At 36.1% G+C, this 25,781-nt stretch overlaps 1 protein-coding gene across 1 annotated transcript in view; it reads right to left on the bottom strand.

Annotated features, from left to right (window-relative positions):
• LOC148956460 (zwei Ig domain protein zig-8-like) overlaps positions 1-16,641 on the bottom strand; it is a 215,298-nt gene extending 198,657 nt beyond the window's left edge. Inside the window, exons 1-2 of the mRNA XM_089090988.1 lie at positions 16,635-16,641; positions 11,372-11,544 (exon numbers count right to left, since the gene is read on the bottom strand). Coding sequence (XP_088947114.1) covers positions 11,372-11,544; positions 16,635-16,641 — 180 coding nt within the window. The remainder of the gene's footprint in view (positions 1-11,371; positions 11,545-16,634) is intronic.
• Between the last annotated feature and the right edge of the window lie 9,140 nt (positions 16,642-25,781).

Genomic DNA, 25,781 nt, shown 5'->3' with positions numbered 1-25,781 from the left:
AACTTAATACCCAAACCAATTCTTGAGATACACCTTTTTGACAATCTGCATGCGCATAGTTTTCAGGAGGTTTTCTGGTAGTGGGAGAGAAGGGTGGGTCGGTGGTTATGTTGGAGGATCTTTTCATGAAGGAATTTTTCATGGGGGAAGGGAAATTGCCATGAAGGGGGCTCCGGACTTGCCAGCATTATTTATTGGTTATTGGAAAGTATACAACCATTTTCAGGAAGGATTTTTTCTGGAGGGGGGGGGCTAGAGGAGGGGTTACTCTGGAGAATATTTCCGTAGAGGATGTTTAGTTGGGGTAAGGGACATTTCTATGAAGGGGGTGCCGGATTTCCAAGAATTATTTAAAAAACGATCAGAAATTAAATAAAAAAAAACAAGTTTTTTCAACTGAAATGTAAGAAGGAATATTAGAACTTAAAACGAACAGAAATTATAACGTATGTGAGGGGGTTCTCCCCAAGTCAATACCTCGCTCTTTACGCTACAGTTTTTTTTAGTGCTTTCAAAAGAGCTATCTATTCTAAATAAACGGCCTTTGTGATTCTGGGGTTTGTTAATAAAAAATTTTTTAATTTTTAACGTAAAGAGCGTGGTATTGACTAAGGGGAGAACCCCCTCATATAAGTAATAACATATACGTAATAAAGAAAAACAATAAAAAAACAAGCGATACGGCTCAATAGTAATCGAAACTTTTAAAAACGGAATTTTGATGTCAATAAATGTATCAAAAGAATGTGTTTATCATGCTGATTCTAAATATATACATTTTAATAAGTTTAGTATTACTCATCAAAGGCTACGAGCCTGAGAAAGTTTACTCGATTTTATAAAGAGGGGGGAAACTTCCCCTCCAAGTGAAAGAATTTTAATAAAAATCACACCGTCAGATTCAGCGTATCAGAAAACCCTATTACATAGGTTTCAAGCTCATATCTGCAAAAATCTGCAACTTTGTATTTTTTGCCAGAAGAAAAATATACTAATATAGAAGTTAGTTACGTAAGTTAATTTGTAAAGACATCCATTTACCAATATAAAATTAAAATTCTTATGAAAATAAAAGCTGAATTAACTAAAAAACCATCAGAAATTAAATAAAAAAAAACAGCTTTTTTAAACTGAAAATAAGGAGCGACATTAAAACTTAAAACGAACAGAAATTAGTCAGTATATGAAAAGGGCTGTCCCCTCCTCAGCACCTCGCTCTTTACGCTAAAGCTTGACTCTGTCTCAAGACTTTATTATTTAAAACAATAAAAAACTTTAGCGTAAAAAGAGAGGCGTTGAGGAGGGGACAGCCCCTTTCATATACGGAATAATTAAATTTCAACTGAAATGTAAGAAGGAATATTAGAACTTAAAACGAACAGAAATTATAACGTATGTGAGGGGTTCTCCCCCAAGTCAATACCTCGCTCTTTACGCTACAGTTTTTTTTAGTGCTTTCAAAAGAGCTATCTATTCTAATGAAACGGCCTTTGTGATTCAGGGTTTGGGGCTGTCCCCTCCTCAACGCCTCGCTCTTTACGCTAAAGTTTGACTCCGTCTCACAACTTTATTTTTAAAAACAATAAAAAACTTAAGCGTAAAGAGCGAAGCGTTGAGGAGGGGACAGCCCCTTTCATATACGGAATAATTACATTTCAACTGAAATGTAAGAAGGAATATTAGAACTTAAAACGAACAGAAATTATAACGTATGTGAGGGGGTTCTCCCCCAAATCAATACCTCGCACTTTACGCTACAGTTTTTTTTTATTTCTTTCAAAAGAGCTATCTATTATAATTAAAAGGACTTTGTGATTCAAGGGTTTGTGAATAAAATTTTTTTTTTAACTTTTAACGTAAAGAGCGTGGTATTGACTATGGGGGGAACACCCTCATATACGTAATAACATATACGTAATAAAATAAAACAATAAAAAAACAAGCGATACGGCTCAATAGTAATCGAAACTTTTAAAAACGGAATTTTGATGTCAATAAATGTATCAAAAGACTGGGTTTATAATGTTGATTCTAAATATATAAATTTTATTAAGTTTAGTATTACTCATCAAAGGCTACGAACCTGAGAAAATTTACCCGATTTTTTAAAGAGGGGGAAACATCCCCTACAAGTGAAAGAATTTTAATGAAAATCACACCGTCAGATTCAGCGTATCAGAAAACCCTATTACATAGGTTTCAAGCTCATATCTGCAAAAATCTGCAACTTTGTATTTTTTGCCAGAAGAAAAATATACGAATATAGAAGTTAGTTACGTAAGTTAATTTGTAAAGACATCCATTTAGCAAAAGAAAAGTAAAATTTTTATGCAAATAAAAGCTGCATTAACTAAAAAACGATCAGAAATTAAATAAAAAAAAACAAGTTTTTTAAACTGAAAGTAAGGAGCGACATTAAAACTTAAAACGAACAGAAATTATTCCGTATATGAAAGGGGCTGTCCCCTCCTCAACGCCTCGCTCTTTACGCTAAAGTTTGACTCTGTCTCACAACTTTATTATTTAAAACAATAAAAAACTTTAGCGTAAAGAGCGAGGAGTTGCGGAGGGGACAGCCCCTTTCATATACGGAATAATTACATTTCAACTGAAATGTAAGAAGGAATATTAGAACTTAAAACGAACAGAAATTATAACGTATGTGAGGGGGTTCTCCCCCAAGTCAATACCTCGCTCCTTACGCTACAGTTTTTTTTAGTGCTTTAAAAAGAGCTATCTATTCCAATTAAACGGCCTTTGTGATTCAGGGGTTTGGGGCTGTCCCCTCCTCAACGCCTCGCTCTTTACGCTAAAGTTTGACTCGGTCTCACAACCTTATTTTTAAAAACAATAAAAAACTTAAGCGTAAAGAGCGAAGCGTTGAGGAGTGACAGCCCCTTTCATATACGGAATAATTACATTTCAACTGAAATGTAAGAAGGAATATTAAAACTTGAAACGAACAGAAATTATAACGTATGTGAGGGGGTTCTCCCCCAAGTCAATACCTCGCTCTTTACGCTACAGTTTTTTTTTCGTGCTTTCAAAAGAGCTATCCATTCTAATTAAACGGCCTTTGTGATTCAGGTGTTTGTGAATAAGAAAATTTTTTAACTTTTAACGTAAAGAGCGTCGTATTGACTAAGGGGAGAACCCCCTCATATACGTAATAACATATACGTAATAAAAAAAAACAATAAAAAAACAAGTGATACGGCTCAATAGTAATCGAAACTTTTAAAAACAGAATTTTGATGTCAATAAATAAATCAAAAGAAATTGTTTATCATTCTGATCCTAAATATATAAATTTTATTAAGTTTAGTACTACTCATCAAAGGCTACGAGCCAGAGAAAATTTACCCGATTTTTTATAGAGGGTGGAAAAATCCCCTACAAGTGAAAGAATTTTAATGAAAACCACACCATCAGATTCAGCGTATCAGAAAACCCTATTACATAGGTTTCAAGCTCATATCTGCAAAAATCTGCAACTTTGTATCTTTTGCCAGAAGAAAAATATACGAATATAGAAGTTAGTTACGTAAGTTAATTTGTAAAGACATCCATTTAGAAAAATAAAATTAAATTTTTTATGAAAATAAAAGCTGAATTAAATAAAAAACGATAAGAAATTAAATAAAAAAAAACAACTTTTTTAAACTGAAAGTAAGGAGCGACATTAAAACTTAAAACGAACAGAAATTATTCCGTATACGAAAAGGGCTGTCCCCTCCTCAACGCCTCGCTCTTTACGCTAAAGCTTGACTCTGTCTCACGACTTTATTATTTAAAACAATAAAACACTTTAGCGTAAAAAGCGAGGCGTTGAGGAGGGGACAGCCCCTTTCATATACGGAATAATTACATTTCAACTGAAATGTAAGAAGGAATATTAGAACTTAAAACGAACAGAAATTATAACGTATGTGAGGGGTTCTCTCCCAAGTCAATGCCTCGCTCTTTACGCTACAGTTTTTTTTAGTGCTTTCAAAAGAGATATCTATTCTAATTAACTGGCCGGTGTGATTCTGGGGTTGGGGGTGGTCCCCTCCTCCCAACAGCGATCTGTAATATACATATTTAACCTTTATAAAAAATTTATTATCAAAATAAGAAAAAAAAATAATCTAAAATATAACATCTGTGAGGCGGGGACAGCCCCTGTCATATACGGACTAATTACATTTCAAATGAAATGTAAGAAGGAATATTAGAACTTGAAACGAACAGAAATTATAACGTATGTGAGGGGGTTCTCCCCCAAGTCAATACCTCGCTCTTTACGCTACAGTTTTTTTTTGTGCTTTCAAAAGAGCTATCCATTCTAATTAAACGGCCTTTTTGATTCAGGGTTTTGTTAATAAAATTTTTTTTTTAACTTTTAACGTAAAGAGCATCGTTTTTACTATGGGGAGAACCCCTTCATATACATAATAACATACACGTAATAAAAAAAAACAATAAAAAAACAAGCGATACTGATCAATAGTAATCGAAACTTTTAAAAATGGAATTTTGATGTCAATAAATGTATCAAAAGACTGGGTTTATAATGTTGATTCTAAATATATAAATTTTATTAAGTTTAGTATTAATCATCAAAGGCTACGAACCTGAGAAAATTTACCCGATTTTTTAAAGAGGGGGAAACATCCCCTACAAGTGAAAGAATTTTAATGAAAATCACACCGTCAGAGTCAGCGTATCAGAAAACCCTATTACATAGGTTTCAAGCTCATATCTGCAAAAATCTGCAACTTTGTATTTTTTGCTAGAAGAAAAATATACGAATATAGAAGTTAGTTACGTAAGTTAATTTGTAAAGACATCCATTTAGCAAAAGAAAAGTAAAATTTTTATGCAAATAAAAGCTGCATTAACTAAAAAACGATCAGAAATTAAATAAAAAAAACAAGTTTTTTAAACTGAAAGTAAGGAGCGACATTAAAACTTAAAACGAACAGAAATTATTCCGTATATGAAAGGGGCGGTCTCCGCCTCAACGCCTCGCTCTTTACGATAACGTTTTAATCTGTCTAAAAAATTTATTTTTAAAAAAAATAAAAAACTTTAGCGTAAAGAGCGAGGCGTTGAGGAGGGGACAGCCTAACCTCTACAAGTCCATGTTAATTTTATTATATAGACAGCCTCTACAAGTCCATGTTAATTTTATTATACTTGTATTTGCCGTTCTTTTAGACAAGTTGAAATTGAATTTGCACGAAAAAGCCTAATTTAGAAAGCCCAGAAAAAAAAAATAAAAAAATAGCAAACTTAGATTATGTTGCTAGATCAGGGGAACAGATAGAAACCTAAATTGATGCCTTTATGCGTCTGATGTCACCAGACAAGCTAAAACATTTAACATGGAAGAGATAGCCGGGAATTTTTCTATTCAGTTCCCCCTTAATGCAGCCGTTCTGATGTCTGAGCCCTTCAAATTTTGATCAGAGTTATGGCAATGAGTCAAGCGACTTGAATTCGGACTCAATAGCTTAGGAGGAGGAATTCCAGGAGGCCGCGGTGTATTCTGAGGCATTGTATGGACGAAACCCCTGAATCGCTGTAGGCAAGTGGAGAGAGAAAGAAGGAATTCATTCATGAATGAATCGTATGTAGTTAGTTAGTTACCGTACAAGTGATAATATTGTTAAAAAATAAATCCAATTCGTTTTTTTTTGTTGAGCGTATGAATATCTATGGAAGGATTTTAGTCTGTTTCATCACACTATCCCATCCTCAACCTTTGCCTTTTACAATAAAGTTTGATTATTAGTCACAATTTCTTAAGAAAGACTGCTCAAAAACAAGGGCCGTTGAATTTTAACAGAAAGTATTTTAAAAATACTTTAAGACTTTAGCGTGAAGAGCGAGGATTGAGGAATTTAAGACCCCCTTCATATACGAAATAATTTCTGTTGTTTTAAGTTTTAATGTTGTTCCTTATTTTCAGTTACAAATACTTGTTTTTTGAAACTTGATTATTAAATGAGGTGAAATACTATCATTGGAAGAATACGGAACACTCAGGCGCGTCACCAAATCTGAAGCGTGGAAAGCCCAGAATTACCAAAATCAAGGAGATAACTAAAGGGATCACTTATTTCAAAATAGTGACATTTCGAAACTTGTATTTCCATACATTTTTTTAAATCATTCACTAAAGCTTAAAATTTTCAATTAATACCGCTTTATACCGACTAAGTAAAATAATGTCATCAAGATAAGCCAAACAGATAATTTCAGCTGATAAAAAAAATAAGCTAAAATTTTTAAAGTATTATAACAATCTTTCAAACGTAAACTAAAAATTGGAGGTAATAGAACTCCTCCATGGCTAAACCGGCTTATAACTGAAATTTCATAAGATGAAATCCAAGATCCCAAAACAACACGGACTTAAAGATCAGAATACCAAGAACGAAATATCAGGCTATGTGGTACACTGCATTTTGGCTTACTAAACAAGGCAAAAGAATACAAAACGCTACCGAATGACCCTATAATATCAATCAGAAAAACAAAATTTCGGTTCTCTCTTAACCTTAGATCCTCAAGAGCCAGGAATGGCGTATAAAGCGGCTACGAAGCCTCAGAAGAGATTATGGAGCTGAACTGCAGCCCCGAGGTCCTCCCACTGTGGTTGGAGAGACATTTCTCCTTCTACTCAGATCCTGTTTTTATTGCCGTCATAAGGTGTGTCTTGGCTGACCTATTTTGCACCTCTCTTCAGGGCACCACCCATAAACTGTACATAGGAGTCAATCTTCTGGCATACAAAGATGGAGGCCCAGGTACGTCCATATTCTATGTTTCAGAAATTCAGTAGCTCATGGTTAACAGGTTCACTGGTGAACGTCTATGTTGGCCACCTTTTCTTGCCTAATATGTTCAATTTTCTTCTAGCGTATGTGTTTTCAAAGACTAGGACGTGTTTTTCCAGTTGGATATTTGGTTTCCAGAATTTACTTGCAGAGAGGGGAATGGACATCACATTGCTATTCAAGAGGTGGGGTTTCGAGGGCATAGAGTATTTTCTACGGCACCACACTGGTTTCAACTTTTTAAAAGCTGATGTCGTTTTCCCAATACTCCTTTTGATTTCATTGGCTGTTATACTGTTATGTTCAATTCAACTTCCGAGGTACCTAAATTCATTGACCTGTTCAATTGCTGTTCTTTGCATGTATCAGAAAAGAGTCGATATGACCATACTCTTTGTCTTACTGGCATTTACTATAATTCCCTTTTCTTCCGCCTTTTCACCAATGGCGTCGAGTAGCAGTTGTATTCGCCGTTTCGCTTCTTCTAGAAGAATTATTTGAAAAAACTACGTTTTCTAAAGAGTTAAAGAGGCTGAGTCACAAGTTCGAACCTTAAAACGTACAGAGATTAAGAGGTACAGTTGGGGGCTGCCGCCCCCCAAACCCCCTCTTTTGCAGTCCCTCTTTTGTTAAGATTTTTTAAGCCCTGCAGTCTGCAATCAGTTGGTCGTACCGACACGAATGAAACTGTTTCAATGGCATTTTTTTTTAAATCTTCAGAGAATTTGGCAATGACAACTCAGTCTGTTAAAGTTATAACTACAAACTTGTCTCTGTGCCAGGTATAGTTATGTATTAAGTGGGATTATGTATGATGGAAAAATAGATAAACCTGAACCTACCTGAACCTAAACTGCTTGTTTATGCTGAGCCCTTCTTCTGTTCTCTGTTTTTTCTGTTTAAAATTGTTAAGTTCATCACATTATAGCTTGTTATCGGCTAGGGAAAAATCTCCTGTAAAAAATCCAGCAAACAGGCTCAGTACTGTTTCTAATCAAAGAGATGCAATAGGATGTTCTTACGGTAAAAAATTCAAGCAGACTTCGTTCGTGTTTCAAAGCGCTTCTTTGCAAGGGAAAAAGCGGGGGTTGAGGGGGGTGGCAGACCCCCAAAATAAAAATGTTAATAAAAGAGGCTGCAAAAGCAGGGGGTTTGGGTGGCGGCAGCCCCCCAACTCTACCTCCTAATCCCTGTATGTTTTAAGGTTCTAACTTGTGACTCAGCCTCTTTAACTCTTTAGAAAACGTAGTTTTTTTCAAATAATTTCTGCACGTTTTTATACAGTATATTACTTATTATTGCTTGACTAACTGTTAGCTGATCGTGTCAGGAGTTAACGTGGGGGGCTGCCGCCCCCCAAACCCCCGCTTTTGAAGATTCTTCTGTTAAGGCTTTTAATTCCTGAATACTCAAATCAAATGCACAGTAAGACTTTCTTTTTTAAACTTTTCTTCGAGCATGTGGGTATACGGCATGTCATCAAAGCAGTGGAGACTTACCTGTAAGCTGAAGGCCGACTGTGATATTCTTCTGGAGACGCCTGTTGAGCCGAAGGATTTAATAGATTGGATTTAAAAAAAAACTGAGTTTCTTTTTTAAACTTTAAATTTAAGAGATACTACTTTAAATTCAATATATAAGAAATTTACTCTGACGGGGAATCGAACCCGGGTCTTCCGTATGAAAGACAGGAATAGTGACCACTGTACCATCAGAGACTCTTTTTAAATTATTTTTAGTCTCTTCAATCTATTTTCGACGCAAGCAAATAAAAAGTAAGATTTTCGTTTTTCGTCAAAAAAAACTTCTGGGAAAGAGCTGGAATTTTTGGAAGCTTGCAGTCGGTCTTGTCAGGTTAAGAGGACTATTTTGATCTAATTTAATAATGAGATACCATGCTTTTAGGAATTTCAAAAATTAACATGGGCTCTTATAGGAAAACGAGGTTTTTCGTAAATGTAAATTTGGGGTATAATTTTTTCGGTCTGAAAATATCAAAAGGCCCTAACAGGTCGAATTCTACTTCGAATGAGTCCTCATTCACCCGGATCCTTTGCCAACTGTGGCCTGTAGGCGTGGCTAACAAAATATAAATTTTGATGAACATTAAGTAGCTATATTGGGTTTTTGGAAAACAGGGAAAGAGTGATCGGATTGAGCTGAAATTTCGAGGATGAGTTCCCAGGCCCTAGGAAAGCTTATCCTCTAAATTTCAGTCTGATCGAACAACGTTATATGGGGGCTGTGGTGGGAGAGTCGAAACTTCCAGCCCACTTTTCCCCATGAAGATAAAGTCGGAGGGGGGGGGGGGTGAAATTTTGTATGTTTCTTACTTTGAGCTTAGGCTACAAAATGCGATCACCACCGTCTCTCTGCGACCGCTAGGACCGGAAATTGCTTAACATAGTGGTGGGTCGCCTCTTTAAAGAGGCACAAGTGTGCCTCCTTGATAACGTCATCAGTAAAATTTAGATACCAGATATTAATACCGCTAATCTTTACTCCAGAGCCAAACAACTGCCGTAGAATGCATTCCATTGCATTAGTAAGTAGGGTTGGGGATAGGAAATACTTTTGTTTGACACCATACACTATCTTGAAGGAACGCGTGTCCTAATATTACATTCCTACACAGCATTCAATATCTTCATAGAGTGCAATTATCATTTTGACTAGTTTATCAGATACTCCGTAACATTTTAAAAGCTCCCATGAAACGTTTTGATCAGCAAAATCGAAGATATTTTTGGAATCAATGAAGAGAATGTACATTTTCTTATGTTTTCTGGACTCTTCAACCATCAGCCTAATAGTGAAAATAAGCTCATACCAAGACCTACCAAGTCAAACCGGTGTTGCTCTTCCTCAAGGTGTGAGTCTAGGTCGTTCTTAGGTTTGTAATAAAACTGTGGCTAGTACTTTACTAGGCATATAGTATTTTAAAAGATATCTGATGCACCTCCAGTTGTTAGATATCAGTGCATCACCCTTCTTCAACTGTTGACTAATATGCCCCTGGTCCAGTAAAGAGACCCTTCTCGTGTCTTCCTTAAACCCAGAAGAAATTCAAATCTGAGAGAAAGCAGTGCATGTATGATTACAGCCTGTACCTCTAGCGAAACCCAGCTGGTTGGAACTAAAATCAAGCGAAACAAATAGAGATTTTAAAGTAAGTTCAAGCAACTTACTTGGTTGATAAACCTTAGTAATAGGACCGATGTTTGCTTTTCCATGCTAAGGAAGGGGGGTTGCTATATCTGTTTTGAAAGAAATTGGCATTTGCTCTACAAAAAAGAACCAAAACAAAAAATAGAAGCTTAGCAACAAAAGAAGCTGGGACAAGCCTTCAATGGTTAGAAAATAATCGACCAGGGCCTGGAGGACTCTTATTTTTAAGATTTTTAACAAAAAATCTGATTTCAGCTACTACGTATCTCATAGTATATACAAGTATTCACAATTTTCAATAGAATTCATTTTCTTAATGTTGTATTTCCGAGATAAGTAATTAATCGACAATATTAAGCGAGAAAAATGAGGCCGAAATTAGTAATGAGCCGTAAGTAAATGGTAATGAACGAGAAGTAGCATTACATTGTTTTGTACCACCTACTGGAACAGAAATCAAAGGGTATTATTGAGGGGAATGGGGGGTACCTAAACCTCATAAGCGCTTTTAAAACCCAAATATTCAACCTTCTCTGAAAGGTCATCTAAAGCCCTGTTATCAGGACACTCAACTTGCACCATAAAGTTGGACAGGGGTTTTGCAGACTATTGTTCCAAATACCGTTATTCAGGTACCGTATTCCAAAACTATCTCCCTTCATGTAGAAGCATGAATTTGGGATAAGAAGGTGATATTGGTTCTTAGGGGGAGAGGGCAAAAACTCCCCCTATATTTAAGAAAGAATATTTTTTTACTGCACATAGCCAATAAAAATAATTAACTCTTTGTTATTGATGTATTACTTTGCAGAGTTAAACTTTAGCTTAAAGAGCTTTTTATTACTAAAATTGAGATTTAAGCCTTTATATACGGAAAGCCCCAAACGAAAGCGAACGTAATTTAAAAAAGGAAAGTTTTTTTTCTGAGCGCAAGTAAAGAGCAACATTATAACACTTAAAAAAACGTCTTTCTGATTGGCTTTTAAGAATAAGAATTTTAGTTGTACAATTTATTAATGGAATTCTATTTAAGAAATCGATAAATAGAAACTTGCAATTGCCAACTGACTTTTTTTGTTGGACTTTGAAATGCTATGAAGAAAACAGTGGTAAAACTATTAAATAAAGAGTGGGACTTCAGGAGGGTGGCAACTCTTGTTATTTAAATGATACATATCTTTTAGATTGAAGTTTGATACGGCTCTTTACTTTTATTTTGAAACATTGTTTTATTTAATTAATCAGTTGCAGCGCCCAATATAAAAGGTGTGCTGAAAGACAAGAATATGCTGACAAAACGAGGATTATATAATTAATAGCGTTTCTCATATTTATGGTTTCTTGCCTTTGTCATGGTAATACAAAAGATAACTTACAGTTCTTTGAGCTAAGCTCTGTGCTCGACAAGGCAGAAAGGCAGCATCTCCTCTAAGAACGGTTAAATGAGTTTCTGTTCCGTTTTCTTTCGTCGTATAATTACTATCCAATTCAACCGTGGAATCATCTAACAAAGTTCCTGGATAAAAATCTTTTGATGGTATCTTGTAGCCTAGAAAAGAAGGTTTATTGTGATGACTCGTTTCTATGCAAATGGGGGCCTTTTCAAGAAATCTTTTTCAAAGAAAGTGTCCAGTGGGCTTTCCTTCCAAAAGACATATGTCAGGACCTAACAGTAATCTAAGTGGATGCTTGGAAACGTGACAATATTCGCAATTCTTATTTTAGTTATTAGATGCAACTGACAATTTCTTCCAAAGAGGAAATACTTTCTACGCATTTTCAGCATACAAATCTTGAAAAATATCGAAAAAAATATAGAACTTATAATGACCTTGGATGACTGATCAAAAGATAAAAAAAGCTATCGAAACCCAAGGCCATATCTAGAGGGGAGGGGAGGAGGGGGTAGGGGGTTTGACCCCCCCCCTCCCAAAATATTTGTCTGAATCGTAAAAACGTAACAAAATGGACAAAAACAAATTTTGTATGTTTTTTTTAGATTTGTATTGTGTAACCCCCCCCCCAAAAAAAAAATTGGGTAAAGCACCCTCCGAAAAAAAAATCCTTGGTACGGCCTTGTCGAAAGCTGTCTCAAATCATTAAATAAATTTAAATTAAAGTTGATCCTTTAGAATACTCATAATTGAAACTAATATTTAAACTATAACTTATTATTAAAATCCATTTTGGTCATACGAATAACAACTGAAAAGAAGAGGAAGATAGTAAAAAAAAAAAAAAAAATCATTTTTAGAGAAAATTCATTTTAGAAAAAGTGGTTGGAAATTAAAATTCGGAATACATGAAGATAATGAAACTTTTAATGGCAAGCCTGAAGAATGCAAAAAACAAAAATACATTAGTTTTTCTCCTCTTTTAGAAACAGAGCGTATCTTTCATATAACTTTCATATTATTGTTTTTGTGTTGTGTTTACAAAGTATCACTTCTAGCAAACAATATTTTTTACTAGTAATTAATATAGGCTACTGGTAATAAAGTACAAGGATTTGTTCTAGTGGTAATAATAACTGTAATACTATTTGGTTGAAGTAATTTATATAGTAAGACAATAAACATAGTTAATGTAGCATCCTTTGAAGTTTGTAGAAGTTTCAAATCTATTTCTAATTTCACGATTTAAATGTGACCAAGTTGCCTTTACCCTACAGTAATTTATTATGTAAGAAGAGAATTATTCAAGAACTCTGGCCCTGAAATTCTGTTTCTTATGTTTCCTGAAGGGGTGGGTGATCTGGCCTGACAATTTAATGCCATGTCAGGAAAATTACGAACGACATAAAATAACATTAAATTTGTTCACACTGTTTCTCAATATATGGCATTTGCTGTATTCTGCATGAAATATTAAATGTTGACGCATCTACAATAAAGAACTGCATGTAGGCTAGGCTTAGATTTCAGCGTATTGTTATTTAACATAGTTTACGTGATTTTTTTCTTTTTTTTTGTTCGTCCAAAATAATCTTTTTTTGTTGAAGCATTTTATAGCACTATTTTATTCAAAAGAGATGTGCAGCCAAACCACACAGAGTTCTTATTAAGACTTAGATTAATAATACTCTCTCCAGGGGCATAGCTACAGTATTTTTAATGGGGGGCAATAGGAGGTGCTATTGAAGTAGGTGCTATTCAAGCGATAGTGAAGAAAAGTAACTATTTAACAAACATGCTACATGATGAGCTTAGAAAACATTACGTAATGCATTATAAACAACAAACACACTTGAAACAATCATATATATGAGTGCTGATGCTTGGCTTCCGCTAAAAATGTCAGCAATGAGCTGCTGCATACGACAGTAGTGTAATGTAAACAAGCTTTCGGGTGGGCGAAGGTAAATTTCGTATACACTCGGTTTTATTCAGCCAGGCTCACCACTAACATTGCAGTATATACCCCCCCCCACTTCCTCCGACCCCCACGCCCAGCACAGGATACTCAATCTCATAATTCAACCAAGCGCCATTCTAATAGCCCCGGATATTGCGCATTTCATTTGCTCGTAATTTTGAATGGATTTTGACTTTATAAGATTTAATTTCTTGTACTAGACTTTTAATATACGTGATCTATTGAAACATTATTTACGATTTTTTTATTAAATTGATTTGTTTGTGGGTTTGCCAATTTATATAAATAAATAGCATTGATATCAGCGGGCCAAATAAAGCCAAAACAAAAATCATAGGCAGCACAATAGCGCTGTCTAAGTAAAGATACAGGGTAAGTCAAAGTATTACCACAGATTGTCCAATATTATATTGTGCCATATTCCCCATATCCAAATAGAGACCGTATTTTAAATTTGAAAGTGTTCGAAAAGTAATAAGTTTAAGTTAAATGATTCCTGGGGCGGATCCCCCTCTTCCAAATTCTATGGCCAAACGACAACCGATTTGACCCATCTAGTTATAGCACGAATATCATTATAAAAATTACTAAGTCTTGTTTTCTTTTTCAATGATTTCTTTTTCATTCAGAAAATTATATTCACTGTATATCTACCTTTTATTTCTTTAATGATTTCATTTCTGTCCTATTTGCAGATGTAGAGGGTGAATTCATTTTAACTTTGAAATTTTTAGAACAAGAGAATCTAATCTTGAACTTGAACCGATAGATTTTAGGAAGTAGAAGCAGCTTAAATATCAAGGGGAAACATTGACCTGAGCAAATGTGGCAAAAATGGAAGTACAGAACATTTTTCAATTTTGGCATTAACTAGGCTCACAGTTTACTTGATGATTATGTTTCAAAGGCAGTATATTTGGAAAAATATAAATATGCAACATATTATAAAGTATAATGGACCCCTATGTTTCTCGTTTTCCTTATGTTAAAAACGAGCATGGATTAATTAAAAAATATATCTGCTCAGAGCAAAGAGAAATTTGACACTTAAAACGAGCAACTTAAAGCTACTTAATACCCTCCCCCTTGACCCCCTCCCTTAACGACGCCACTTAATCTGTTAGATACGACATAAAGATGCTGGTTTCTGTGCTTCAAAAATGATAATTTTGCACCTAAGGATAGAGAGCGTCCATGCACTCCAAAAAAGTGGAAGAACTGGAGGAAAATGCATAATTGAGACCCACACCAGACTCTAGCAGAGCTAGTAATTTCATTACAAGTAGATGAGTCAACGCCTTCAAAACTTTATAAGGTATAAAGAAGGACCGAGAAGCCAGGGCATTGGACCCTTGCATTATTTATTTATATTTTTTTTTTTTTTGGAAAAGAGGACAGGGAGAGCATTCAAGGTTCTTGTAATCAAAATGGAGGGGAAAATAAGTCTAGCTGAAAGAGTATTGCACATGTAAATCACCTAAAAATACTTAAACGTTTTGCTACAACGCCACAAGGAACAAATTTAAGGAATTATGTCACAATACAAATAAGAAGATCAGAGACTGGCTAACTTCTGGTTAAGGGTAGTATACCCTCATAAGAATTGGGAGAGTTGGGTTATTTATTGGGGATATGGAAAGAACTATTTGGATGAGTTCCTTTGGTTTACAGATATTCTGGTAAACTAAGTTTCCTGCTCTAGATAGCTAGCATTTTTCCTCTTTTGGCCCTTAAAATTAAAAGATAAAACTCTTAGCAAATTTCATTATCTAAATGTGTCTCGTTTTTATAGAATTTCAAAATCGTAAGAAAGTCTAGTATTAAACTCCCTTTTAAAACCAAAAACTATAAGATAATGAAAAATTTTACATTTTTTTTTATTGTTGCTTAGGGGTCCCGTACATGTTCCTGTTTTCATCTAGCGCTAGTCGTACAACTGTCCATCTTTTTAGCTTCATTTGACTTTTTTGAGAAGTTTGTGTACAGGTGTTTTTTAGTGAAGACGCAAGAAAAGCCATGTGAACTTTTTTATAGGAAGTATTCGCGCTAATGTCGGCATAAGCAACATAGATTATTTGAAGAATCATTGTTTGCTTCAAATTAGGTCGTCTCTTGTTTCATTTTACTTTTCCCTTATGATTAGAAATTTTTGTTACCAACCCTTGTGGTGAATGCTATAGGAACTGTTGAGCTGACTCGTTCCAATGCTCAATATATAATTCTTGGCTATATCCATGGGTGCCCACAGCTGGGGGGCAACCCCCCCCCCGAGAAATCGGGACTAAAAATTAGTTATGAGGAAATCAAAGGAAAGATAGCGGAGTAGGGCAAAAAACATGGAAACAAAGTTTGTTGGCCCATAATTGGCTGCCTGCTAATAGGTTTTAGCAACTTTTTTCTCTTGTTTCATTTTACTTTTCCCTTATGACTAGAAATTTTGCTACCAACCCTTGCGGTGAATTTTATAGGAATTGTGGAACTGACTCGTTTCAATGTTCAAAATATAATTCCTGACTACACCCGTGGGGGCCCAAAGGTAGGGGGAGGAGGGGGGGGGGGGTCATACTTCCCACCCCAAAAAATCGGGGCTACAAATTAGTTATGAGGAAATCAAAGGAAAGAGAACACAGTAGGACAAAAAACATGGAAACAAAGTGTGTTGGCTCATAGTTGGCTGCCTGCCAATAGGTTTGGACTCTTAATAGGGGTAATATGAGTAGCATAGACATTTCAGACTCCAAAACAGCCCTCCCAGGATTTCTACAACAGCCCTCCCAGGATTTCCACAACACGCTGGATTCCACAACATCCGTAGCAGGATTCTGACGACATCCCTGGGTTCCCATGACACTCGGGTGGTTTTAATTTTCTAAACGATGCAATTGTTACGTCACAGGGAATGTTTACGAAGAGATGCACGTGTTAATTACCCAATAGTTTCATTTTAAAAACCTAAGGGTTTGTTTATTCTAAGATTTCCATTTGAAAACCAGTGATGGGCTCCTTCACCCCAGGAATTTCTTAGAAAACCTACATTTCCATTTAAAAACCTACATTACCCTAGGATTCTCCTTAAAAACATATATTAGCCTAACATTTCCCGATATAGCAGGCGGACATTTTGTATTATTTTTCATATGGAGAAATATTGATTTCTACCGGTCACTGAATTCTTGGAAATAGATTTCCCCTCGTCGACTCCTGGGAAAAAGCTGCTAGTAATGGGAAGTATACAGACATGCATCCTATGTAAACAGAATTTACCAGCCATAGTATTTTCTATCGGAATTTCTGGAAAAATATCTATCTTCTAACATGGAAACCATGGAATTCCTTAGTGTGCCATAGAGTATAAAAGTGGTCAATAGAAAGGGAATCTCGTCAGTCTTATTTTGGATTTTGAACTCAACAGACCTTTTTAAAGAGTGGAGATGTCCCAATACCAAGAAGTAAGTCTCTTTCTCTATTAGAACTTTCACCATCTCCAATTTCCTTATAGTTTTGCTAATCGAAAGCAACCCAGTAAATCCCATAAGCATCTTTTTCTATATCCCCTCCCTCCCCCACATTCAGATGATCATATTCATTTTTCGGCTATTTTAGTCTTCTACACGAGATATAGGGGCGGGGAGATTTTTTCAAATAGTAAATACAAGTGGTAGAACAGGAACATTATGCGATGCCACCTCTTTTTTAATAAGGTCAGATGTAAACCTAGGCTACAGACTAAAAGTCTAGTGAATGTTTGGATTTTCCTCAAGAGTGTCTAATTTATTTTTTATATTTTTCATAATAAATTCGCCTAAATCCCTCAAAAATCGTAGTTTAGGTACTTTTTGCTATATTGAAAAGGGCTTAGGTTGGGGGAAATGAAACGAGTCTACTAGGTAGCGTATGTTCTGGGTGGATATTTCGAGGCGCGCACCAAGCCTATTTTATAACCATTTAAATTAATAAGTGCCAAGCCCTGTATTCTCAATTGATTATTCCATCGCGATCTGGATTTTGAATTCTTGGCCTGGAACTGGAGCCCTTTTTGCCTCAGACGGCTGAATAAAACAAAATTGTTTTAAGCTTTTCTTTTAATCCTGCATATAAAGTTAAGCAAGAGAGGGAGGGTTTCTGACAGTGATACAGAAAGGGGGAGTTTTTAAATGTTACATTTAAACACACTTGTATAAAACATTTATAACTGTATTATAGTAAAAACCGGTCCATTATATTCCCCATTCCGATTCGGTCTGCCTTATTAAGGTTAAGAAAGTTTAAATTCCTCTTAGAGCAAAGAAGTTTCGCATTGAAACGAAGGGGCTGATTAAGGTGGAAGGGGCTGATAATTTTCATAAGATATATTTTATTGTGAAAAACTAAAGTTTTGTTTCTTTTTTAGGAATTCCCAGAGCTTCCCCCTCCATCAAAGAAGCCAAGAGGGCACGAAGTGACCCAAGTATAGGTATCAAGGCTATCAGTCATAAGGTATGCCGGCCCTACGAGGGCCCCCCCATCAAGCGATTCCCAGCCCTTCTAGACAGGCCCTAAGCCAATCCACGGCTCACCGTCAAGCGATGCCTGCACCCTCGGCGCATCGTCAAGCTAGCACATCATCGATGCATTGTGAAGATGTAAGTAAATTTATTGATATTTATTGATACTATTCTTTTAAATATTACTAATTTTTAGTCTTTTTAGCTTACTATTGAGGGGACCTCACTAGGAAGGAAGACCTTCTCCTAAAAGAGAAATAAGGCATTTATTTTACCTCACATTAAAAACTTTCTTTCAATGCAGGAAAAAATAGGATTAGGCTCTTATCAACATAATAGTGACAGTCTGCCTCCGTAAGGTTAACATTTATTTTTTTCACAGCTACAAATCATAAATGCTTCAAATGGAATAATTTTTTATATTATTTTTTCAGGAGGCATCCAAATTTGACATTATAATAGACGATCATCTTACTGACCTCCTTGGCGCTCTCCCATCTAACAATAACTCCGATGTACTACCGGCATGGGTTGAGGACATGCTAGCAAAATGGCCATACACAATCCCTCCCTTGGTAAGATTCACTATAACATTATAAGTTATTCACTTGCTAATTTCCAACTATTAAATTCTTAACTGCTAGTGAGGGGTCTACCGATCCGAAGGGAGGGGGTCAATGTACGGACCTTCCAAGGTATAGGTACTGAATACATCCAAAGGGGGGAGCCTTTTGGAGGCTTGTTACATTTATAACCGGAAGAAAGGCCTCAAAGTGGTCTTTAGAGACCCATTACTTTTATAGCCAGTAGTATGGTCTTAATAAGTCCAAAGGCTGAAATTGCTCATCTATGGTCATAATACGCCCAAAGGGTTCCTTTGGAGGGTCATTACATTTATAGCCAGTAGTATGCACATAATAGGTCCGAAGGGTCTGATTGGCTATTTATGCTCATTCTTAACTATTCTATTCTCTTTTTGTAGGATAAAGTTTTCCAGTTAGCTAATATGCTCTCATTATTTTCTTAGGTTCACATACCTGCATCTAAAGGGGTCTACAGCCTCTATGGGGACATTGAATCATTAATGGAGTTACAACAGGCCTCGAAGAAAAGTTAACTTGAGGGGGGTTTAATTGTGGGGGTGAATTTGGTTAATACAGCTCCCTCTATGTTTGATTTACATGCGTTTGTGTGCGGTCCCGGCCTTGAAAAGGACTAAGAATGGTTTCAACAGCTACCATCAAGTGAGGTTGAGACAGTACCCGCAGCGCAAAGTGATGAGGAGGGATCAGGACAAAGTGGTGCCAGTTCACCAACTATACTGCCAGAGTTCTATTTAGATAATCCCGCTTTGGGTAAAATTTATTTTCTTAGGGCTGAGTTTTGGGACCCCTTCAACACTCTTACAAGTGGTAGTAACAATGCGGATCCAATAGACATTGTACACTCCTATGTCAGCCAGATTCGGACGCTTCTTGAAACCCGCATTCAGGAAACGGGAGGGCGTGACAGCATTAAAGTATCCATCACGGTTAAGTTAATATTTTTAATGAAAAGACTGTTGATTTTTGCACGCATCCCCTGCAAACGGCGATGTAGACACTTCACCCTGACTTGCATAATTTTGAGGGTGTTTTTTTTTTGACTTGGTGGGAAGTATTTTAAATAGGATGGAGGGTTAGAAGGAAAATAAGAAGTTGTTGGTTGTTTTATTTAGTAAAAAAATGGAACTTAGCATAACAAAATTTAAAAAGGAACTTGTTTAAGAGGTGGGAGGGGGAAGCCTAATTTTAGAATACATAATGCAGATTTGAGGGCTTGTTGGGGTGTATAACACTTTCTTTGATACGGGTTTAGGTTGTTTCAAGTATTCAGTCCTTGTCACGGGGAACAAAAATCGCTTTAAATGATGCTAGTAAGACATTTTTGGATGGTTTGGCAGTTGATGGGGTTGAGGAGGGGGCAGATTTTGCTAAAGTTGATTATAATTGCCTAAAGGAGCAATATCCTGTAAAATTTTAGGGGATTGACCTATTTGAGATGGCTAATAAGCATTTAAAGATTGGGGTTACAGTATTGACAGTACAATAAAGAGTATAAAGAGGGGGAACTTAAAGATAAAAAATGTGTTTTAAATTCCGTAAGGGCATCGCCCATTGAGTCAGTGAAAAACTGGGTATGGCTTCTTTACAAGCCTGCCAAAGAACCTGGTTCAACTGGACTTTTCTTTCCTATTACACATATTAGTGGTGTCTTAAGTGAAGGTAAATAAAACAGACGGGGGACCTGCTATTACTATCCAATGTGTCGATAAGGATTCCGTAGTGAATTAAAATTAAAAAATCACTTGAGGCACTGTAAACCAAATGGGGACCAGTCCGTGGAGACAATTTCAGGGAATAATGCTATCTTGCATTTCAAAAATTTTCAGAACTCACTCCTGCAGAGCGACAAGGTGACTTTAGACTGCGAAGCACACATCATGGATGTGTGCGATCCATCAAATTTGAATCAAGTCAAACAACAAGAAGCCATTGCGACCTCTTTTGCCCACGCGGGAAGGGAATCAAGTAATACCTTGCAATTGGTAGATATAGTTAAAACATTCGGTAGGGGAGGATTGTGTGGGTGCAGCTATGGTTGCACTTATTAAAATATCTAATAAACTATTTTGACGGCTGCGCAAGTCACATTATCCAATGACTCTATCACCAGTGTGGTGAAGGCTTCTAATTAAGTCAATTTGGACTTTAGTAAAAATATATTAAGACGCAAATACAAAGTTTTGAAATACCACTTTTTATTAAGATAAGAAACATATCCTGCCAAGTTTCTGCTTAACGGGAAATTGAGAAATCACCACTTCCTAGTTATTGCGTCGGTTGGGAAGGGGTAGACGGATACAAACTTTATGCCGGACTGACCTCTGGTCCGTTGATTTAGAAATACCTTGGAATATTGTCGGACTATTGTAAGTGTCTAAGTATCATATTACATATTATTACAGTTTCTGGAACTTGTGGTCTAATTGGGACAGCCAGTCCCAGTAGAATATATATGTATATATATATATATATATATATATATATTATCAAACCTTGTATCAGTACATGTCAATTGAATAAAAGTACCTTTAGTCCCTCGAATATACCCAGCTGGTACGCCTCATTAGTCCAGTCATAGCCTAAGGCACGCTACCAAAGTTTAAACACCTTAGGGCCAGAGTTTATCTCCCCTATAAAGGGAGAATAAAGGCATCTACGACTACATTCACCCAAATACCACAAGAACCACGTTACCACACCAGAAGATGAGTTGGCTATTAAAAATAAAGACATATGTTGGGTTTGCAAGTGTTGAGGGTAAGGGGGATGTGAACATCCAGGATCATAATCATTTTGGTGATCTTGTTCTATTGGGAGGGAGTAGCTTTCGGGGGGGTTGAGAGTAAATCGTGTATTTTAAATGTTAATCACCAATACTTTCTATCGGTATGCATGCACAATTTCAACTATGATTTTAAACTCAAATTACCAGCGTTGGCATGTTTTCAGAAAGGTGAAGTTTAAAACTGGAGCATAGGTAGAAGGTTGTTTTTCATATAAGAGCATACCCAAATCATCGGAGAAGTTGCTACTCTTAGAATTCAAATGGTCCACAATAGAAGATAATAATACGTACTTGAGTAAAATCCGTTTTTTAGATTCCTATTTGTTCCCCAAATCTTTAAGGCAACTCATCCAAGTACAAAGAAGTGATGAATTTAATAGTTTTCCCCTCCTTAAAAAGCACTTTTCAGAAGATAAAATGTATAATTTATTAATGTTTAAGGGCATAGAGTCGTATGAGTACTACAACTCCACCTCAAGCCTCCGTGACGAAAAGCTACTGTCCATCGAAGTGTCTTATGATTCACTTCGCAATCGTCAATACACCACTGCCGATTATTAATTTGCTAAGAGGGTTTGGGCTAAGCGAGGGTATTATTCTCCATGACCACACTGCCTTTTCTATGACGAAAAAAATAAGAATTCCAAATAGGGATAGGTCCTTTTATTAGACAGTGAAACGAAAATATAAAACAAAGACTCTAAATATTTCGATGACACAGTTGGTCATTATCATCAGTAGAGTTACTAACTTATAAAAATATAAAAATATATATGGGGAGGATTATTGTAAAATGTACCTGGTAAGTAATGTATAGACGTTGTTGGATATTGTCTGTAAAAACACGGACGAAATTGACGACGAGTTTGGGTTGGAGTCAGGGTATTATTTTTCAACTCCTCATCTGATGATTGATTTAATTATAAAAATCAGTGCAGTGGAAATAGGTCTGATCGCATACGAGAATCAGCATTTATTTGCAGAGATATCCATGCGGGGAGGGTATGTTTTTCACGGGGATCGAATACTTAAAACCGACCCGACTGGACAACACACCGGTAAAAGTCGAATAGGGTTTCCTTGAGTATTAACCTTTATTTGTCGGCAATGTTTCACTTTTATTTGCCATGTGGGAATTACCAATGGCTGGACGATCCTTCTGCTCCAAATTTCCCCTATATTTACTCTGTTAAGGGGAATGGACCACAAGGATAGTATTTCAAAATTAATGATTAAATACCTTTGGAACTTTATGACTCGGTAAAGGACTTTGGGTTTTCCTGTGCATAAATACACCGGTGCCTAGGGATTTTTTGAGTCCCTATAATTTGTCTTTGGTAGAGGATGGGGGTATAAACTGGAAAACCTTCAAAACAAAAGCTTATTCCCGACCCTAATCCGAAACGGAGTATTGTTGTACCTCACGTTCTTTAGTGGTGGATAATGGCCAACAGTACCAATGTCACAAAGATCCACAGAACCCTCCAATTCACTCAAAAGCCTTATATGAAGACGTTTGTTGACGCGTTTGTCAAGAAATTATCTGAAGTAAAAACGAAGGTCGAAAATGAGGTCTTTAAACTCATTCTAAATTCGGCGTTTGGTAAGATTTGCGAGTGTGTGTGACATAGGAGTCGTTGTGGCGTTGAGATCGACCCATGAGAATAGGTCCAAATCATTGAAGATCCGAACTTAACATCGCTTACGATCATAAACTCCAATATTGTCTTTTTATATAGAAAGAAAAGAAACGTAAAAGCAAATAAAAACATTGCCGCTGGTTGTGCCATTTTGGAAATGTCAAAGGAACGCTTGTTAGATTTTTGTTACAATGTGTGTAAGCTCCAGTGGCTGTGGGAGGGAGAAGTTGAAGTGTATTATGGAGACACTGATTCACTCCTGTTGAAAGCTAAAACAGAGAATATGCTGCAAGATTTCGAAAATGGTAAGCACATTAGCTCTCGAGGGCACTTTGCAAACAGGGGTGAGTCCATTTATCCGGAGCTAGTGAAGTGCCGGTCCCATGTCAGTTATTAATGTTAAAATCCGAGACGGGGAGCGACTTGGTGTCCAATGGTGTGTTTCCAGGTCCAAAGGTGTACTGTTTGCAAACGCACAATGAGGTTACCAAACAAGTCTGCAAGGGGGTGCCTTCACACTATGAAAAGGAAAATTTCAACTTGACTGTTTATAGGAAATGTGCAGAGAATAATTGGGTTCCAAGAGCGAAGGTCATGGCCATTTGCTCTTTAAAATTTAAAAACTATACAGTTCTAGTAGAGAAATGCCATGCCTACCATACCGGACAAAGTCTATATGCGCTTGAGCTGTGTGAGGGTACTACCACACGGTCAATACCTTAATTCAGATTGACTTGATTGTATAGATTATAGAAAACAACTCGGTTTGGAGAAAGCCCAATAGTTTGTGGATGTGGGGATGGAGGTCGTTTTTTTCTAGTCATTTTTACATGTTTTTATTTATTTTTATACATTTTAATTTTTTGGACAAAGTGGTATCTTAAAGTGCTTCATATTAAGTTTTTCACCTCGCCACTGCCCGGCCCCGTAGACGGGGCCTCGCCCACCGTAGCGGGCACCAGGCCTTTCTGATAAGCCTTTGGCTGCCGCGGGACTTTCCGGCCATCGTTGACCTTCAGAGGTGGTGTTTTTTTAGCGTTCTATAATGTTTTTGGTGTTCATGTAAATATATTCAAGTGCCAATGTAAATATATTGTTTTTGAATTTCGGTGTAAAGATATTGCCTTTAAAAACTTGTAGTGTTTTTATTTCTATTAAAGAAAATATGCATATTTTATTTTCTGACTATTTATTCAATAGGTTGGGGTTATGTTTGTTTAGTTGTATTTTGACATTTGAGAAGAATGTATCAATTTAATTCACCATTCAAATCCTTTCTTTGTGGACCATCAATGTATTGCAAAACAACACTGTTAACGAAAATAATTCAAAATCGTGATAAATTTCTTAGGAAATCCGAAAAATATCTATTATTACTAGAGTGTATGGCAAGAGTCCTATGACAAAATAAAGAGCACTCCACCAGGCATAAAATTCATACAAGGACTTGGCGTGTTTAATAGTATTGCGCCAAACTCATGGTTGGTTATTGATTATTTAGCTGAATGTATTGAAGAATGGTCCCAGGAGATGGTAAAATTATTCACGGTCCGTTCCCATCATGAAAATATTTCCTTAGCTGCTTTTCTCAATAACCTTTTTCATCAGAGTAAACGTATAAGAGCACTTGCTTTGAATTTTACCTACTATAATATCTATAGGGCTGTGTGCGATTCAAGTTCACTTATAACTTTAAACAAACAAATCTACCCTGGCAAACCAAAATTTTTACTCTCTGAGTACAATTAAGCTACTAATAAGCTTTATGGATATATTTTATTGGATCTTAATCAAAATACGCCTGAAGAGTTAGGTTTAAACACGGATATTTTTGATAATGAAGTTACTGTATATCGACGCGTGAATATAAACAAAGGTCATTACTATTTACAGGTCACCATCATGACGCTGAAGAAGTAACATGAAAACAACCATTTATTTTCCGTTCCAAATAATTTAAAACCACGGCTTAGGAAATCTACACTCAAACATGATACTGACAATGATTTCTTTAATCTTTTATCTGAACTTTGTTTTATTAACTGAAGGAAATACTCAACTGTCAGAAGATGTTAGACAACAGACAAAGCAACATCTTTCACTTGTACATGGCCTAGCTTGCAAAAAGAAAGTAAATATCAAAAGAAAACAGCTTATTCAAGCAGATGGTAGTTCCTTTTCATTCTGACTACCGATAACTGCAGGTGTAAAATTAATTCTCTAGAAATGGCTAAACCCTATAAGTTGACGCCAATTGAACTTGCTCATTCATCAAAAGAGCATTTTGAAGACAATCTTCATAATTTTGTTAACAATGAAACAATTGACAATGATGAAAAATTAATTTTGCATCAAAATGCCCTTCGACGTGTCGGCAAAGTTAAACCTTACTGTGAAAGACCGCTCAACGTAAATGGCACTGATCAACCTTCTGAAACTACTGAAAGTTCTGAAACTTTGAAAAAGCCAAAACAATTAGAAGATTTATCTTTATTAACAAGTGTTGTAAGCCTATTACCCTTCTCCTACCGTGAGCAAAGTAAAAGACTCTTGATTTATCAAGCTAAAAAAGAAACAAATTGACGAGTAAAAGAATGAAGTTATAATCCAGGACAGACACTACAATTCAATTGATTTCTTATCAGATTTGATTGCAAATTGTAAAAGACTTGGATCCTTTGATAGTCATTTATATGAATTTTGAAGTCATAAAATTTTCCAGGAATTCTTATTAGGAATAAACATGTTTTAAAACAATTAAAGAAATTTGGAGAAATATTACGAAATATATTAAAAGATAGCACACCAAGTGGGCGCATCTTTCCATCTCATTTAGTAAGCAAAGGGGCAGCAGACGCTTCACACCAAGTTTACGTTCAAATTGGACTAAGTTTTGA

The sequence above is a fragment of the Artemia sp. Qi Xiang Cuo genome, chromosome 1, assembly GCF_049724085.1.
Source record: "Artemia sp. Qi Xiang Cuo chromosome 1, ASM4972408v1, whole genome shotgun sequence".
NCBI classification, from domain to species: Eukaryota; Metazoa; Arthropoda; class Branchiopoda; order Anostraca; family Artemiidae; genus Artemia; species Artemia sp. Qi Xiang Cuo.
The sequence above is the reverse complement of the archived record's forward strand: the minus strand, read 5'-3'. Positions and strand labels throughout refer to the sequence as shown.